Source organism: Anser brachyrhynchus, assembly GCF_964034855.1.
Source record: "Anser brachyrhynchus genome assembly, chromosome: Z".
Taxonomy (NCBI): Eukaryota; Metazoa; Chordata; class Aves; order Anseriformes; family Anatidae; genus Anser; species Anser brachyrhynchus.
In genome coordinates, this window is record NC_137697.1 from 25,118,128 (window position 1) to 25,135,726 (window position 17,599).

Consider the following 17,599-nt stretch of genomic DNA (forward strand, 5'->3'; position numbering starts at 1 on the left):
ATCTGGCACTTGTTGAACTTCATGTGGTTTGTGATTGCCCAGCCCTCAGATTTGTCAAGATCTCTTTGCAAAGTCTCTCTACCTTTGATGGAGCCAGCAGCTCCTCCCAATTTAGTGTCATCCACAAGCTAACTTAATATACTTTCAAGTCCTATGTCCAAGTCATTTATTAAAACATTAAAGATAACTGGCCCTAACATGGAGCCCTGGGGAACACTAACCCCACTACTGACTGGCTGCCAGCCTGATATAACCCTATTTACTATTATCCTTTGAGCCTAACCAGTCAGCCAATTGTTCACCCATCATGTTACATATTTATCTAGCTGTATGCTGGACATTTTGTTCAGAAGGATACTGTGAGGAACACTATTGAAGCTTTGCTGAAGCAACTGTCTTCCCTTGGTCAGCTAGGAACTTGTCATAAAAGGGACTTAAGTTTGTTAAGCAGGGCTTTCCCCTCATGAACGTGTTTTGGCTATGACCAATGACTGCAAGGTCCTTCAGGTGCTTTTCAGTGAATCCCAGAACAATTTTCTCCATAGTTTTACCAGGCACTGAAATGAGACTGACCAGCCTGTAATTACCAGGGTCTCCTTTCTTGCCCATCTTGAAAATTAGAATCATGTTTGCCACTATCCAGTCAATTGGGACCTCTCCAGGTTCCCAAAACTGTTGCAAAATGACTGAGAGAGGTCTCGTGATGACATCAGCCAGCTCTATGAGTACACTGGGATGAATGCCATCAGGCCCCAGTAGATTTATATGTACCCAGATCCTGCAGAAGTTCAGTGATGGCTGGGAGTTCATCATTCCTGCAGTCACAGTTCTCCAACTCAGGGCTCTGGGACCATGGACAACTTCAACACCATCAGTGTTGAAGACAAAGGCAAAGAAGGCATTAAGCATCTCTGCTTTATCTATGTCCCTGTTTGTGAGCTGACCACTCTCATCAAATAATGCACCAGTGTTTTCTTTTGCTGTTAACATACTTTAAAAAAACAAAACACAACCTTAGATCCTCTTGCTTGTTCCTCATGCTGTGCGCATTGCTACCACTAGCAGTAGAGCCATATTTATCTAGCAGCCTGTGACACACTGTAAGTTATTTTTGAAGTCTGTAATTAAAATTGGTTGACCAGTGTGGGAATAAGTCTCAAATCGTAAGGAGATGTCCTCCCCATTCCTTCTCCAGCTAATTGAAACTTACGTAGACTAGCAATAAAGCAAGCATAGCTGCTTTATGTAGAAGTGAAAATGCATGATTAGAAATAAGCAAAAATGTAATGGGAAGGCTTTACAAATTCTACAGCATCTATCTTTTTTAGACTGTGTCAGTATTTATAACAGTAAAGTTAGACATTAAAGTGTAGTCCTCAGTATGACAGCTTTGTAGTTAATGAGTCAGTGCAAGAGGAGACTAAGACCTACATTAGTAGGAGGAGGCAGCTACACCTCAGACATCACTTAGATAGAATTGTTTCATCTTCAGGTTTTGCTGACTTATCTTGAAACTCTCCATCTGGTGGGCATAAAAAAAAGGGTTTGGAGAGTTTACTGAAGAACAGCAACATCTGCATTACCTTGACTTTTAAAGTGTGACCTATGGAGGTTTGTGAACCCAGTTATTTAGAGAATAAATTAATACAAGAACTGGTCAGAGACCTGAATTCGTAGCATAAACTCATGAAAACTACACTTGCTACAATAAAACTTACTACAGTAAAAAAAAACAACTTACTAATTTGACCAAGGGAATTCATGGCACTGGCATCTATGAAGGCATATTTTTCCGAAGACAATAAAGACACGTTCACTGGTCAAGATTGCCTAGCTACAGGCTTACCAGATTAGTGATTCAGTGTCTGCTGTTTATTTTTTTTTTACTAAAATGTCTTACACAACTGCACAAAGACAGAGGCTTTACCAAGTATGTTACACATCATTAAACTATTTTTCATGCTAGCAATTTAGCTGAAGGCAGAAATAGAATCATAGTAGTAAGGCAAATCATCAAAGCAAGTGTCAAGGGCAACTTAAACCCAGCAAAATTAACCTAGCTAAAGGAAGTGACCGTTTTCCAACCTCTATCTATATAAGGAAGAAATTTTTTACAAGGAGGGTGGTAAGGAGCTGAAAGAGGTTGCCCAGAGAGGTTGTGGATGTCCCGTCACTGGAGGTGTTTAAAGTCAGGCTAGACATGGCTTTGAGCAACCTGATCAAGCGAAACATCCTTGCCTGTGGCAGGGAGTTTGGAGTAAATGATTGTTAAAGGTTCCTTCCGACCTATTCTGTGTTTCCATGCCAGTTCTGGTCTGAAAGTACTTTTTGCAGACTGGTAGTCAGTTCATGAATGATTAAGGCAACCAAGATGCTTTGTAGTTAAGCTGTATTCTGAAATGTGTTTCCTTCACCATTCAGTATTGCCAAACATGAATATTTTCTGATTAACAGAGACACGGCAGTAGGTGCTTTTGTTAAAGACAGTTACTATATTACAAAAGTTAGGCATATCTAATATTAAAAACAAATACAGCATTAAAGTGAGACCCATGTGAGACAAAGTTTTATCAAAAGGTAGGTTGAGGACAACAGCAGAACTTAATTATTGATCAGTCTGGTACACTACTTCAAGAAATTCTTGACTGCTGAATCTCATGATCATGTGCGTGCTATGACAGATGAGCAGAAGATAGACCTAATTTCACCTGGGAGTGGCAGCATCTTTCTGGCTCACATCTGGCAACTTGGTTTGGAGAAAAGCATAGATATGTGGCCAGATTTTATTGGTTTCTGTTCCAGAGAAGGATTTCAACAACCCCTTTTCCCTGAGGAAGAAAAAGAAAAAAGCATTACAGAAGTCAAGTTGTCTGAGCATTCCAGGATCTCCACCTCACTCTTAAGATTGCCATGGCAGAGCATGCTAGTACATGGGACTTAATGCCAGGAGCAGTCACAACATTGGGAATGTAGGTTGGACATGCATTACTCTGTTCCTCAGATATAAGCTGTTGGCCACATCAGTTCAAAAACCTGGTAGCTGTCCACAGAGTGCTTAATAACAAGCTATGATGAGTAAAAATATGAAGAAGTAATCAAGTCGTACAGCACATCCTACACAGCAGCCATCCAAATAACTGTGAATTTTAAAGTCAGACCTCAAGGATCAAAGAACATGCATCAGCACAAGCAAGCAACGCAGACACAATCAAGGTATTTTGAATTAGTTCCAATAGTTAGCTTTATCTGCAAAGTATATTGTTATAACTAATAATATTAGCTTAGGCCTGTGTTTTACTGTGGTGCCTTGAGGCAGAAAAACATCGTAAAGCTACTGGTCAGGAAAAATCATTGTCAGCCCAGAAAAAAATCCCTTCTCTAAAACTGAACCAATCCAAAGATGGAGCTTTCAGTTTTCCACTCAGCAGTTTTAGTAGAGAGTAAGGAAGAGCGGTGGATATGGAAAGATAGAGGACAGTCACTTCAGGATGTTGTTACAAAAAATCTGGTATGTTTGTCTAGGCACAATAAGACTGCAAGCCTCTATGCAGTGATATAGTATTATGTATATATTACTAATGTTTTATTTGCACAGCAGACCAGCTTAACATGAAGAGAGTCTTTGTATACAGTTTTGGCCTTTAAAAGAATTAATGATTTGTTATCATTCCAAAGTGCTAATGGCTCTAGTATTCTCAAATATCTATTTATTAAGAGTCTTGCCTGCTGTGCATGTCACAGTCCTGTTCTTATAACTGCCACTTCTGAATTCCCATTAACAGTTTCTTCTATTAATATATCAGTTTCTTGACCCCTTGTCTATTATGAGGGCTTCTACTTACACATCCAGAAAGAGAAAATACTGTCCAAGTTTCCAGGATGAGAACTCTCTGTTGCCCTACTGAACACAGCAATGTTGCTCAGAACACCAATATAACTTAGTGAATAATGCACAGTACTCTTTGAAAAGCTAAATACAGTTGCAGTTAAAGGCTCTTTCACTAAGCTAGCACCTGAACAGTTTTCAAGCAACAGTCAAAATCATACTAATTTTACTGGTTTTATTTCTTACAGAGCTGATGAAAGATACACTGCTACTCATACCATGTTCGCTGTTGTAATAATATCATCTCTGTAACTGCAGAAATTTGTTCCTTGCTGTGCTAACATGGAAGCAGCATAGTATTTTACTACTTACCGATAATATTCTAGAACAGGTCTTGTTTCTGCATCGTAAGCCTGCAGCCTCTTGGTAACCGTCTCTGGCTTATCATCATCTCGCTGAACAAGTGGTTCTCCAGTAATATCATCAATGCCCTGGTTATGGTTAAAAGCAAACACCGATGTATATTTCTGTTTAAGTATGTTTTGTGTAACTTTCTGTTTAAATTGCAATCAGCTTCCATTTAGTCCAAGTATAGATTTTTGCTTAGAAAGAGAAAGGTTACCATCTATATCTTATCTGGAATATAAGATGTTGACGTTCAGGTAAGACAGTCCACCAGTTAAAAACATTTTCTCAGTATTGACAATGAACATCAGGTTATAGTTACTTGACTAATTTGAACTCTGAAACATTTGTTGAATACTGGGAATATGTGGACAAAACTGTCATGGTTTTGGCTGGGATAGCGTTAATTTTCTTCTTCCACATGATACCGTGTTTTGGATTTACAAAGGAAAAGAAGATTGTTGGTAACATGCTAATGCACAACAGCAAACAAGCAAGAGGACAACTTGGCCTTTGTTTGACAACAGTGAAACAGAGAAAGGAATTAATGATCTTTTTAAGTCACACTGCAGAAAGCTTAATATTTAGCAACTCTGTACATCAAAATATGGCATAGAAGCCTACAAAAATCTTTCTATGATTTAGTAAACAGAGGCAGGGTTTTGCTGTGTGAACTATGACAACTACTTTAGTACCAACTACTTTAGTACACATTTCACAACCAGTTTCTTGAAGGGTTTCTCAAAGGTTTCTATCTAACTTCTGTGCAGGCAGCCATAATAGTGCCTTAGTTGTACCTATTAAATATTCAGCCTGCAGTTTTGTATTAACTGTAAAGCCATAATCCTTTAGTTTTGTTGAGCAAGTAAGCAGTTAAATTTTTTTTCAGGTCTGCCAGATAACAAAGACAACTATATTTCAGCTATTGAGCTCCGTTCCACGGTTTCACTTAAATACTCTAAAAACTACTTTAATATGTTGTGATATGCTTGCTTCACTAACTAAGTAAAAAGCAGAGTGGAGTATTCCTCATAGCAAAGCTGTCACAGCTGAAAGCCACCCTTTGGTATGTCTGTTAATTCACTTTTGCTACTTGCCTATATTCTTCTGCAATTAAAAATAACCATAACTTAAACACCATGTTCTAAACAATACATAGGCAGTGTTTACAGTTGCTCACTTAAAGCGCTTACCTGTTATTTTAGCTGGTCTCTTTTCCTGAAACACTGAAAACTCAAAAATACAAAGCCTGCTATGATTCTGACTCAACTTATTAGAACTTGCAGGTAAAATGTGACGCTGCAACAGGTAAGCCATTTAGAGTTAAGGATGAAACACTGCTTTAAGCAGAGATGCACCAAGGCTAATCTCAGTACCTCAAAAATTTTTAGGGTAATAATGTATATTCATTATCTTTCTGTTTACTATTCTTGCTTATGATGTCTTAAGCCATAACCTCTTTCTTCTGCTGAGAAGCTTCTCCGACTACCAAGTTTCTACATCGAATTTTGCAGTATGACGACAACGGTTCCTCTGAAAATTTTCATCTTGATTAAACAGTAACACAGGGAAAGCATTAAGAGGATCCCTCTGATTAGGTAGTAGTACCTGACTTAAGTGTGCATCCTAGATACAAAGAATCAATCTCTGGAGGAAGGGAAACTGCACATTTTGGACTTTACAGTTAGCAACTGCAGAGCAGGCTGAGAATATGCCCAGCTCATATGCCAGTGTGCAAGTCTTCCACATCATTGAACAACTAACAAGAGCTTATGAAACAGTATGCAGAATTGGCACCATGGTGTTTCACTCTGCAGAGGATAAGCACATTGCCCATCAGCTTCAGCTTCTAACAAGGCACTGGCATACCCTGAGAGGCAGTGTGTTACCAGGCACTTTCTGTTCACTTAAGAGATGAAATGAGCAGTTTTCTTCCGAGCTACTGTATTTTGCAACAACATATGCATAATATTTTAGTACAATCATCAAATGCAGTGCAGCATTTATTTAGCACCAACATTAATATGTGTACTGCTTACCCGCACTTTAGGAGGACTGAATTCAAGATTGTAGACTCTGCCACTAGCAGGGTGGATCCAACGTGCTGTGAGCCGACATTTTATGTTTTCAAATGGTACATCTAGGTCGATCACAGTGTCTATTTGACAAACTTTATCCAGGGCTTCTGCCTGAGCAACCGTTCTAGGGAAACCTTTTCAAAGGAAATGACTCCATAAAAATCCAAAGACAGAGTTATAGTCAGAATTAGCTGGATTTGATCATTAGAGAAACTACCAGTCAGACAAAAAAAATGCATTATCATGCTGTAAAGGTTGAAGAGACATCAGATTTTTTTTTACAAGACATTGCACTTTGCTCTATGAACTCAATGGCTCCAGTGGACTGCCTTCAAAGGCTCATGTTATTAGTAAATAAATCTAATGTAACTTAAGAAAGAGGGGGGGAAATTGAGAAAAAGAAAAGCAAGGTCTCCACAAAGACTTTATGATGAAAAATTGACCACGAGTTTAATGGTCAAAGCTGCTGTAGACCACGCTATTGCAACACAGACTCACTAGACTAACACCTCTACCCACTAAATTCTTGCATGGTCTCACACTTTTCAGTTGTTTGTAATTTTCATTATACAAGTAATCTTCTCCTTAAAGGCAAGTACCGATAGATACAAAGTTAAGAAACTCATCTTTGCATGGCATTGATTAATGCAAGCATTGTCCAAGTACGAAACTAGCTAAAAATTAGTCTTACAAAAAAAAAAGGGGTAATACTCTATTGTCTTAAGGCTTCTGTGTCTTGTCCACTGTATCTCAAAAGAAAGAACTGATTCACTCGAGCCAAGCTTTTGCTTGGCTGACTGACCTGGTTTGCATCACAGTCATTGACTGCCCTCATCCCATTTCTCTCATGTTCCCATAAGCACATGGAAGTGCTTCTAAATGTTTAAAGCAGAGGGAGAGTGAGGACTCCAGCACTTGCTGTTCTTTCATACTACTGACAAGCTATTCAGCCACCATACATCTTAGTTATGCAGCTGAAAAATGAGTTTTCCTTAGACTGTTCTGAGAAACTTCCTTGACAAAAATAAGTGCCTTTAGATAAGCATTTCAGTGAAACCAGCAGTTGCTGCATACGGAGTTTTCTCATTACAGAGAAAATAATCTACAAGATGTGATAAACTGGGAAGAATCTAGGAACACACAGAGAAATGCCGTAATTATAAAGCAGATAAATCTAAGCAGATTATACCCACGTGCACAACTCAGATTGCTACATCTGCTATGATTCTAGAAGCCACCAGCGGAAATATGTATCTGGCTATGTATGCACACAAGCAGCTCACCAGCTCTATTCAGTCTGACCTGGCTGACCTCAGCTGTTTGTTTTGAGTTGCTGTTATCAAACTAAAGACCTTCCGTTTAACATATTTCAACAGAATACTATTGTTCCTATAAAGCTGTTTATGCCAGAACTATCAACCAGTGTAATTCACCAAACCTCTGTTTGAGCTGAGACAAAATTCCTGCTCCGGAACTTTAAAGAAGGCGGCACATTAACATGCAACAGAAATAAGTTTATTTTCTCATGCTCTCCATATCATCCTCCAGTTGGCTGTTAATAATTGCCAGAGTGCCCAGCTATACTGCTACACATGCAGATCCACAAGACTGGAACTGCATGTACACAGGACCAGGAATTAAGTTAACATTCCTTTACTGATTATTTTCCATTGCAGTCTCCACTGTGAGGATTAAGACTTTGTCTTCACAAAAGCAGAACAAAAGTGGGAATAAAGCCACTGAAATAGATCACTGCACTAGAAAATTACAATAAAGCACTAAAGGACAAAGAATCATGAAATTATAGAATGGTTTGGGATGGAAGTATCTAGAGTATCTTGTGAAATAACCATGCATCCCAGTTTTGTGTTGTCTGGGTGCTTGCTGAGGGTGCACTCTGTGGCACTGATGAAGATGTTAAACAATACTGGATCCAGTATTGACCTCTGTGCTACACCAAGAATGACTTGCTTCCAGCTGAACTTTGTGCCCAGCTCTTCAGCCAGTTTCAGTCCGCCTCACTGTACACTAACCCGTACTTTGCCAGTTTGAGGATGTTAGGGGAGACAGTGTCAAAAGCCTTACTAAAGTCAAGGTAAACAATATCCATTGCTCTCCTCTCATCCAACAAGCCAGTCACCTCACTGTAGAAGGCTATCAGGTTGGTTAAGCATGACTTCCTCTTCATAAATCCACACTGACTACGTCTGAATACCATCATATCCTTCGTTGTGTTTTCTAGGACTAGTTGCTCTGTTACCTTCCCAGGGACTGCAGTGAAGCTTCACATCCTGTAGCTCCTTGCATTTTTCTTCTTGTCCTGCTTACTACAGGAGAGGCATTTGCTCTCTCCCAGTCTTCAGGAACCTCTCCCAATTGCTCTGATGTCACAAAGATATTTGAGAGTCGACTTGCAATGATGTCAGCCAACTCCCTTAGCATTTGTGGAGGCAACATCTCAGGCCCCATGACCTTACATATTTTCAGTTTGGTTACATTCTCTCTAATCTGGTCTTCCTCCATGGCTAATGTCTTATTTGTTCCAAACTTTTCCTCTGTTTTCTGAGGCCTGGGATTCCTGATGGTCAGTTTTACTGGTAAAGACCAAGGCAAAAAAGCTACTGAATACCTCAGCCTTTTCCATGGCCTTTGTCACCAATGCCTCTGCCCCAGTCAGTATGGGCACACATCTTCTCTAGTCTTTCTTTTGCTATTTATGCACTTGTGGAGTCTTTTTTTGTTACCCTTCACATCCAGAAATCTTGGCAGACTCAACTCCAGGTGGGCCTGACCTTTCCTAATGCTATACCTGGCAAGGCTAGACAGGAACTCGATAACCCTCCTGGGTCACCTGCCCAGCTTCTACCTCTTAGCCACATCTTTTCTATGTCTGAGTTCATTTACGAGCTCCTTACTCATTCATGGAGGCCTTTGTTCAATTTCCTACATGTTGAGATGGACCTTCCTTAAGTTTGGAGAAGATGGTCCTTGAATATCAACCAACTCTCATGCAGCCCTCTTCTCTCCAGGACAATATTCCTGTTTTATTTTATTTTTTTCCTCTAAGCAGATTGCTGAAGAGGCAAAATCGGATCTTCTGAAATCCAGGGCTGTGGTCCTGGTTTTTGCCTTGATACCTCCTCTCAGGGTGCTGACCTTCAAGATCTCATGGTCACTGCAGCCAAGGATGACCTCAACCTTCTTATCTGCAACCAGTTCTTCCTAGGTTATAAATATCAGGTCTAGGAGAGCACCTATACTTGTTGGCTCCTTGACTGCCTATGCTAGGAAGTTGTAATTGCTGTAATCGCTGCAGTCTGGAAATCTAGATCACTTGAACCCTGCTACGTTGTCCTTCCAGCAAAAATCAGGTTCGTTCATGTGCTGCAGGAGGACCAGGGCCTGTGAAGTCAGGCTTCTTCCAGTTATTTGAAGAAGGCCTCATCTACTTCTTTCAGCCTCTTCAGTTCTCTTAGCCTTCCTTTGTATGACACCCATGCTTCAGCCCCATGTACATTCCGATGCACCTCTGCTGGCCTGTCCGATCTGGCAATCTCTGTCTTATATTGGAGAGCCTAACTGGACCAAGCCCTCCAGATGTAGTCTCCCACGTGCTGAATGGAATTAAACGATTACTTTCTTTAACCCACTAGCTGCAGTCTAACAGCCTAGGATGTGGCTGGGCTTCTTTGCTGAAAGGCCATACTGGTGGCTCAGGTTCAGCCTGCTCACCAAACTCCCCCAGGTCTTCTGCAAAGCTACTTTCTAACAAGACAGCACTCAGTCACTACTGACTATTGTACAGGGTTAGACCATCCCAGGTGCACGAGCTTCCATTTACCTTTGTTGGACTCCACAAGACTCCTGACGGTCCATTTGTGCAGCCATTTGAGGTCTCTCTGCCCTCTGGCATATCAAATGCCCCTCCCAGCATGGTACTGTCTGGGAACTTGCCTGGGTGCACTTTGCTGTGTTCTTTATGACATTTAGAAACAGTAACTGTTGTTTGCTGTGTATTGGTCATAGAAGAGAATCTCAGAATAGTTTGGGTTGGAAGGCACCTTAAAGATCTCCTCAATCCAACCGCCCTGCAATGGTCAGGGACACCTCCCACCAGACCAGGTTGCTCAAAGCCTCAGCCAGCCTGGCCTTAAACAGTTTCAGGGATGGGGCATCCACAGCTTCTCTGGGCAACCTATTCCAGTGTGGCACCACACCCTGAGTAAAGAATTTCCTCCCACGATCTAGTCTGAATCTACTCTCTTCTAGTTAAAAGCCATTACCCCTTGTCCTATCACTACATTCCCTGACAAAGATAATGTATTCCCTCTCCTGCTTTACTGTAGGCCCCCCTTTAGGTACTGGAAGGCTGCTGTAAGGTCTCTCCAGAGCCTTCTCCAGGCTGAAGAACCCCATCTCTCTCAGACTGTCTTCATAGGACAGGTGCTCTGGCCCTTTGATCATCCTCATGACCCTCCTCTGGACTCATTCATATCAGTCCGTGTCATACTTGTGCTTGGGGTCCCAGAGCTGAATGTAGGACTCCAGGTAGGGTCTCACAAGAGCAGAGTAGGGGGGGAGAATCACCTCCCTTGACCTACTGGCCGCGCTGCTTTTGATGCAGCCCAGCATACAGTTGGCTTTCTGGGCTGCAAGCACACATGACTGGCTCACATTGAATTTCTCATCAACCAACACCCAAGGCCCTTCTCCTCAGAGCTGCTCTCAGTCCATTCTCCACCCAGCCTGTATTTGTGCTTAGGGGTTCCATGCAACTCTTTGAGTGCAACCAGCCAGCCAGTTCCCTACTCACTGAGTGGCCCATACATTAAATTCATTCTCTCCAATTTAGAGACAAGGATATCATGGGGGACAGTGTCAAATGCTTTGCACAAGTCCAGGTAGATGATGTCAGTTGCTCTTTCCCTAGTCACCAATGCTGTAACCCCATCAGAGAAGGCCACCAGATTTGTCAAGCACGATCTCCCCTTAGTGAAGCTATGTTGGCTGTTACCAGTCACCTCCTTCATTTCCATGTGCATCAGCATATTTTCCAGGAGGATCTGCTCCACAGTCTTTCCAGGTACAGAGAAGTATAGACTGACTGGCCTGTAGTTCCCTGGGCGTTCATTTTTTTCCGTTTTTGAAAACTAGGGTTATGTTTCCCCTCTTCCAGTCAGTGGAACGCCAGCAGACTGCCACAACTTCTCAAGTATGATGGACAGTAGTTTAGCAAGTACATCCACCATTACCCTCAGGACCATCGGATGCATCTCATCAGGTCCCATGGACTTACATACCTTCAGGTTCCTTAGATGGCCTTGAACCTGATCTTCTCCTACAGCAGGCAGTTCTCCCTGCCTTTGCCTTATGCAGCTTGGGCAGTATGGCTAGAGCATTTAACAGTGAAGACTGAGGCAAAGAAGTCATCGAGTACCCATAACCCAGGTAACCAAGTTGCCTGTTTCCTTCCAGAGAGGGCCCACATTTTCCCTCGTCTTCCTTTTATCACTAACACAGAGGACTGTGGATGTTTCACACCCTGCAAACCAAAAGCCACACCAACGGTTTTTTAGTTTTATCTACTGAGACAAGTTGTGACCAGAATCTGAAAACACACACATCCACCCTAGACTCTATCTTTGTGATGCACATCCAACCATACTGCCGAGGGCTAGAGATGCAAAAGCCACTTGGTCCAAGATGACAGTGGCAAACGGATTTTCTCTCAATTCTGAATGCTGAAGCTATGTGCTTACAATGCAGAATTCCAGTACTATTTGCTCTAGAGAGCAGAACCAATAACCAAATGAAAGAGACCTTTTAGAACACTTGAGCAATGGTTTTACTGGCAGTATATTACACACGGCACTGCTGTAATGCTCCCTTTTCCATACTTGCCCTGTTGCTGCATCACATGCCTGCCTACCGTTCTATTTACATAACTCCTCGGCCCCTTTCGTCAGAAGTGTTCCATTTTCCAGAGACTTCTAAAAGAAGAGGCTTTAAAAATGCACTTCTCAAGGCATATTTTAAAGCATGCCTCTGTTACTAAAGGGGAAATAAAACATAAGGATTGACAGAATTTCCAGTTTTGAAATCTTACCCTTTTGAGTAAAAAGGCCTTTTCAATGTAAATTAAACATCCCTTTAACACTCTGAAGGCAGGATGGATCCTGTGCTCTTTACAGCCAAAGAAACCGGGGCAGACTGACTGCCAAACGGTTCACCACAAGCTCACAACACACGCTGTACTATGAATACACACTTGTACTTGAAAATATATATTCGAGCATATATGAGCATATACATAAGCATATATACTACATATTTGAGCACTATGACTCAAGGGTGGCTACTGGAACCCAGCTACCCACTAGTGACCAAAGCAGTCCAAGATTTCCTCTCCTTCCATAGTGATATCCCAATATGTTAACCTACCATCCAGCAACCAGTTGTACCGATTTAGACCTTTTAGTTCATTCAGCATCAGCCGTGTCATGATGTCATCTGGAATAAGCCGTCCTTGATCAATGTAGGACTTGGCAAGGATTCCAACTTCTGTGAAAGTAAGAAGAATCACATTACAGTGCCTGTGAACTCCAGCAACTGAAAAAGAAAAAAAGCCCACAACACTGTAAACACTTTGTTTTGATCAAGATGGCACAGAATGGTGAAGCCATTAACCAGACAGACTGTACGCTTGCTGAATTTCAAGAGATAATCAGTTGGGATCTAACCTTACAAATGTGTATCAGACTAATTTGGTCAGTCTGTAGTTGCACAGACAGCAATGGGGCATTCAGCTCACTTCTTTTCCCACACACCCCCAAATAATGTTACTAGTAACCATTTGAAAGATGAAGTTCCAAAAACTAGAAACAGAAAGAGTCTTCAAAAGAATAATGATGAAATTTAAAGCATCCAAGCTCAATAAGATGTCAGCCCTCAGACTTCCTGCTGAGGAATTTATTTTCTCAGTGTAGTGGCCAGTTATCATCTTATGACTTCAGTATGAAAAGAAACTCCACTGGTATTTAAGACAGCAGTATGCAATGGGACACGCTTGCCAGAAACATATTTTTATAATTACTAGAGTTACAAGAGGATGTTTATAGACATTGTAAACTATTTATAGAAGTGCACAGTCACTAGTATTTTCCCATGGCACCGACTAACCTTTAATACCAGTCATTTAGCCCACTGGCTTTCTAAAATGTCATACACGCATCACAGATCCGGAAATCACACCATGCTCTGACATCACATGCAGTAGTGTGCTGTAGGTCACCCGAGCCATGGCTTCTGCCAAGAAGAAATCCATTTGCCTGGGCCGTGTTCTGAGCACAAAGCCTCCATGACCCTAGGTTATAAAACAATTACCTAATTCTGTGAGTCACCCTGAATAGCAGCTAAATTGTTTTTCAGTTGTGGAGCTGCTGAAGCATTTACTAGAGGCTAATTCAGATCTAGTTACAGGACAATCAAGTTACAGTAAATGGAAGAGAAAATGGGATGGACTGACATTACTGATACAACCACTGTCAGCAGGAAGCACTGAAAAATGTGAGCCCCATCACTGAATGCAGTATTAAAAAGTGCAATGTACAATGACTCTTCTTCAGACAAGACCAATGAAAAGCACTAGATGCCCTCAAGTAATGCAAACAGTAGCTTTGGTGTTAAAAAAAAAAGGGGGGGGGGGGCAATAGAAGGACAACTTCCCCATATGGGATGTTCACATCTACAGATAGGCTTTGAAAAATCTGAAAATACTTAAAACAGTATAAAATATGCACAGTGCACCATGGTCAGGCTTCAAATAATTGCCACAATGTGGAAAAGAGTCAGACTCAGAAAAAGCCAGACTCAGATGCTTTGAGTCCCCCAGCACAGCAAACTGGAAAGAAGATGACAGCCTGTTTGAGTACAAAGTACCTGTTCTTTTCCATACCTCCCTTCTTCAAGGTCAGTAAGTCATACCTTTTTTATTATCCTAGTGCACTTAGAACTATGTACCTGCAAAACAGTCTGGAAAGAGGAATAAACTACATCTAGATAGTTTAACATGCACTTGATGCCCAAAGCTGTTACTGATTTACATCACAGTATTGCTATAGCCACAGTTACCTAAGAATATGTGCAAGGCAATCTCAGGAGAGAACAGCAATATCAACATACTTTGGAAAGATGAGCTTTTGGGCATAGAGAGGCTTAGCGTATGGTGAGTTCTAAGGCACACAGGCCCTATTATTAGACCAGCAGAATGGGAAACACGTTGCCTCTCGCTACAAACCTCAGATCATCTAGAAAGCCAACTATTGCAGGAAGAGAAAATAGGCATGACTATTAACATAAGACTGAATAGTTATGCTAGGACAAGAAAGTTTTTACCTTTTTCTGTTGGGGGGGGCGGAACTAGTGGGGTTTGGATTGTTTTTTGTTGTTGTTCTGTTTTATTTTAAGCTTGTGTCTGAAACCACTACAGGTATGGCAGTCTTTGGCATTAAAGGCAACACCTTTTTCTTTCATGTCTAGGTGGTAACAGGTATCTCTGCTTAAAGGTTTTGCAGAAGATAGGCATGTCCGAACTGCATACAGCGAACAAGCTCTAGCCATACTCAGACTGCAGGCTGCTTAGCGCTACAAGAGAGGCTGTCGTCAACTCTCCATCCTCCAAAGCAGCAGAACGTGGCAATAACTGCAACTTGCTTAAGGACACGTGTTTAACAGGACTTTTCAACAAAGACCACTTTCAAAAGACAGTAAATGCTAATAACAGCCCCATACAGCTCCTGTTAATTGTATTTTGTTTTCAATATGTTTTGACTGTTCAATCTAGCCTAACGGTTCCCAAGGCACTGGGCACTGAAGAACCCTTGTATTATCACCAAAACTCGTTTCTTCTTTCCCTCGACTATGCTCATCATAGCTCTCCAAGCTGCCTCTCGTACCATTTTACCTTCCTCAGCACACTATCTGCTCCTGCTACCTCAGTGCTCATCTCACGTTTGGAGACCATTGCTGCAAACAGCAGCTCACTTTCAATAACATTAAGACAGAGTTTCATCTGGGTTAATTAGTGAGCAGGAAACTCTGTAGCAGATTAGGTTCCATGACAACTAATGCTGAGTGAACTTTATCTCATTTTACACTGACTTCTGTCCTCACACACTGTTTTTCAGCGTGTCTGCTGCACTTCATTTTTACATCTCCATTCTCCTTCACATCCTTTCATCTGTCCAGTCCATTTTGCAGTTTTCTTTACACTGCTTCATGGTTCCCTCATCAAAGCAAGCAATGGGGTATTTCCACTTGCCACTTATTCTTCTGACACACCCCTCAGCTTGACTTTGATACTCTTTGATCTTGCTTCCAAGGTATAACGCTCATTGCCAAGAGCAGAAAACTGAAGCATTTCATAAACGGCATATTTCTTTCCTCTTCTGTAACACCTTCCCTTCTCGCTAGATATTACTTATACTGAAGGTTCATAACTACCAATTTTGGTTTTGTGAGCCCCTACAGAGAACAACTTACCCTAGCACTATGAAACGGATAAAGCATGAATGTGTTCAGATATGCCTGCACAACTGGTGCTCTGAGCAAATATTTAACTTGGAGACACCAAACATAGCAAGGTCAGTCAACTAAGCCAAAGTCATTATTCTTACAGAGCAAACATAGTTTGTGTGAAAAGGGATGTGGAAATTAAAAACAACCAAATGATTTCATAATACGGACAATTTTTCACCTTCAAACATGCTTACGAGCTGTCAAAACCAAGCCTGCCTGTTACCTAACCTACTGCAGTATTGGTGAAGCTGAGGTAGCCCTCCACAGCTTCCCGGTGCTGGCGACACCACCACCCTCACCTCACCACACACAGCCTCAAACAGTCCTCCCAAGATTTCCGACCACAACATGAATACAGCTGATGTGCATGCCAGAAAGGGACCTTCCTTCACTGCAAAAACCCACCAGAGAGGCGCGTGGGGGTATCTCGGTGGAGAGACGAAGGGTAAGATCCAGGACCACACGGTAAGCGTAGTTCGCACCACCACCTAATGCCGGCGAGCCCGCACACACAAGATGCCACGACCTAGCAGCAGGGTAACTAATTAAAACAAACAAACAAATAAACAGAAGGCAAACGGCCTGAAAACGTCGCCACTGCTTTTCGGAAACCGCCGCAGCGCTCAGCCCGCCCGCTCGGCACCGGCATGTCGGAGGGGCTCCGCCGCGGAGCTCCAGGAAGAGGAAGGGGGAAGGAGGTCGGAGGGGAGTTTCCTGGCCCCCGCGGGTGGCTGGGGGCGGGCGGGAGCTCCGCCGCCGCCGCTCACCTGTCTTCCTCTGCATGTTGTCCCTCAGCAGGTCCCCGCTGGAGAGGTGCTTCAGCCCGAAGTGCTTGATAATCCGCGCCGAGATCGTGCCCTTCCCGGAGCCCGGGGGGCCCATGATGACGGCGCGCAGCAGCGGCGGCGCCACCATTCCGCGGCGGCCGCCGGGCCCTGCTCGCCGCCACGGCCCACGCCGGGCGTGGCGCGGCGGGGAGAAGGGGGAGAGCGGCCCGCGGCGGCACCGCCTCTCCCCGGGCGGCGCCTCGGCCGCGAGCGGGGCCGGGGGTGGCGGGGAGCCGGGCTGGGGCCTGCGGGCGCGGGGAGCGGGGTCCCGGTGACAGCTGTGGTGGCGAGTCGCCGTCAGTCAGCCCCGGGGGCAGAGGAGGGAAGGAGCTTCGCGTGAAAGCCCAGAAATAGCCCACAAAATATCGAGACTGAAGCAAGCCACGTTAAAAAGGGAAGCGTCAGAGAGCCCCTGACAAAAGCACTGAGACAAGGAAACAACCATATATTACTGCCACCCTCCCAAAAAAATACAAGAAACGGGGAGCGTGCCCACTGATGCTTACAACCCCCATCATGTCCACACTCCTGCTCACCAAGAAGCCCTTGTGACAGCCTGAGGCATCTCCCAGGCCCTCCCCCACCCTGCCCGTGGTGCAGGAGCTCCACCACGGCCCCTCGGTCCCTGCCCTGGCCATAGGAATGCCTTTTCCCAGTCCTCACCCTGCATTGTTTGGATTTCCCAGATCAGCCTTGGATGTGGCTTGTTATCTGGCTGTCACTGAGCGATGGCTGGGCTGTTGACACATGCTGCTGTTGTCACTGCCCTGCTCTGCTCGCCCCCACTCAGGTGCCGTGTGGCTGTGCTGTGGTCACTTCAGCTCTGGGCTCACTCACCCTCACGCAGCAGCTCTGCACTCGCCGCTCTTCGTCATAAAGCTCCGACC

At 43.2% G+C, this 17,599-nt stretch overlaps 1 protein-coding gene across 3 annotated transcripts; it reads right to left on the bottom strand.

Moving 5' to 3' along the window:
• Positions 1 to 2,372: 2,372 nt before the first annotated feature.
• AK3 (adenylate kinase 3) lies at positions 2,373 to 17,399 on the bottom strand. Of its 3 annotated transcripts, none has more exons than XM_080573630.1 (5): positions 17,376 to 17,399; positions 12,751 to 12,870; positions 6,271 to 6,443; positions 4,199 to 4,317; positions 2,373 to 2,828 (listed from the first exon to the last, which is right to left on the bottom strand). In XM_080573630.1, the coding sequence occupies exons 1-5, from the start codon at positions 17,380 to 17,382 to the stop codon at positions 2,705 to 2,707; spliced, it is 543 nt and encodes a 180-aa protein (XP_080429756.1). In that variant the 5' UTR covers positions 17,383 to 17,399; the 3' UTR covers positions 2,373 to 2,704. The 3 variants fall into 3 exon arrangements, with proteins under 3 accessions (XP_080429756.1, XP_080429755.1, XP_080429757.1); XM_080573629.1 differs by lacking the exon at positions 17,376 to 17,399 and adding an exon at positions 16,653 to 16,884; XM_080573631.1 differs by lacking the exon at positions 17,376 to 17,399 and adding an exon at positions 16,291 to 16,426.
• Between the last annotated feature and the right edge of the window lie 200 nt (positions 17,400 to 17,599).

Bases quoted from the DNA above. Each gene is read 5' to 3' on its own strand.
- AK3 (XM_080573629.1), bottom strand. From the start codon at position 16,800: ATGGTGGCGCCGCCGCTGCTGCGCGCCGTCATCATGGGCCCCCCGGGC. The intron at 6,444-12,750 runs GTAGGTTAACAT...TCCTTTGAAAAG, and splicing joins GTACAACTGGTTGCTGGATG to GTTTCCCTAGAACGGTTGCT. The intron at 2,829-4,198 runs GTAAGTAGTAAA...TTTCTTCCTCAG, and splicing joins CCTGTTCTAGAATATTATCG to GGAAAAGGGGTTGTTGAAAT.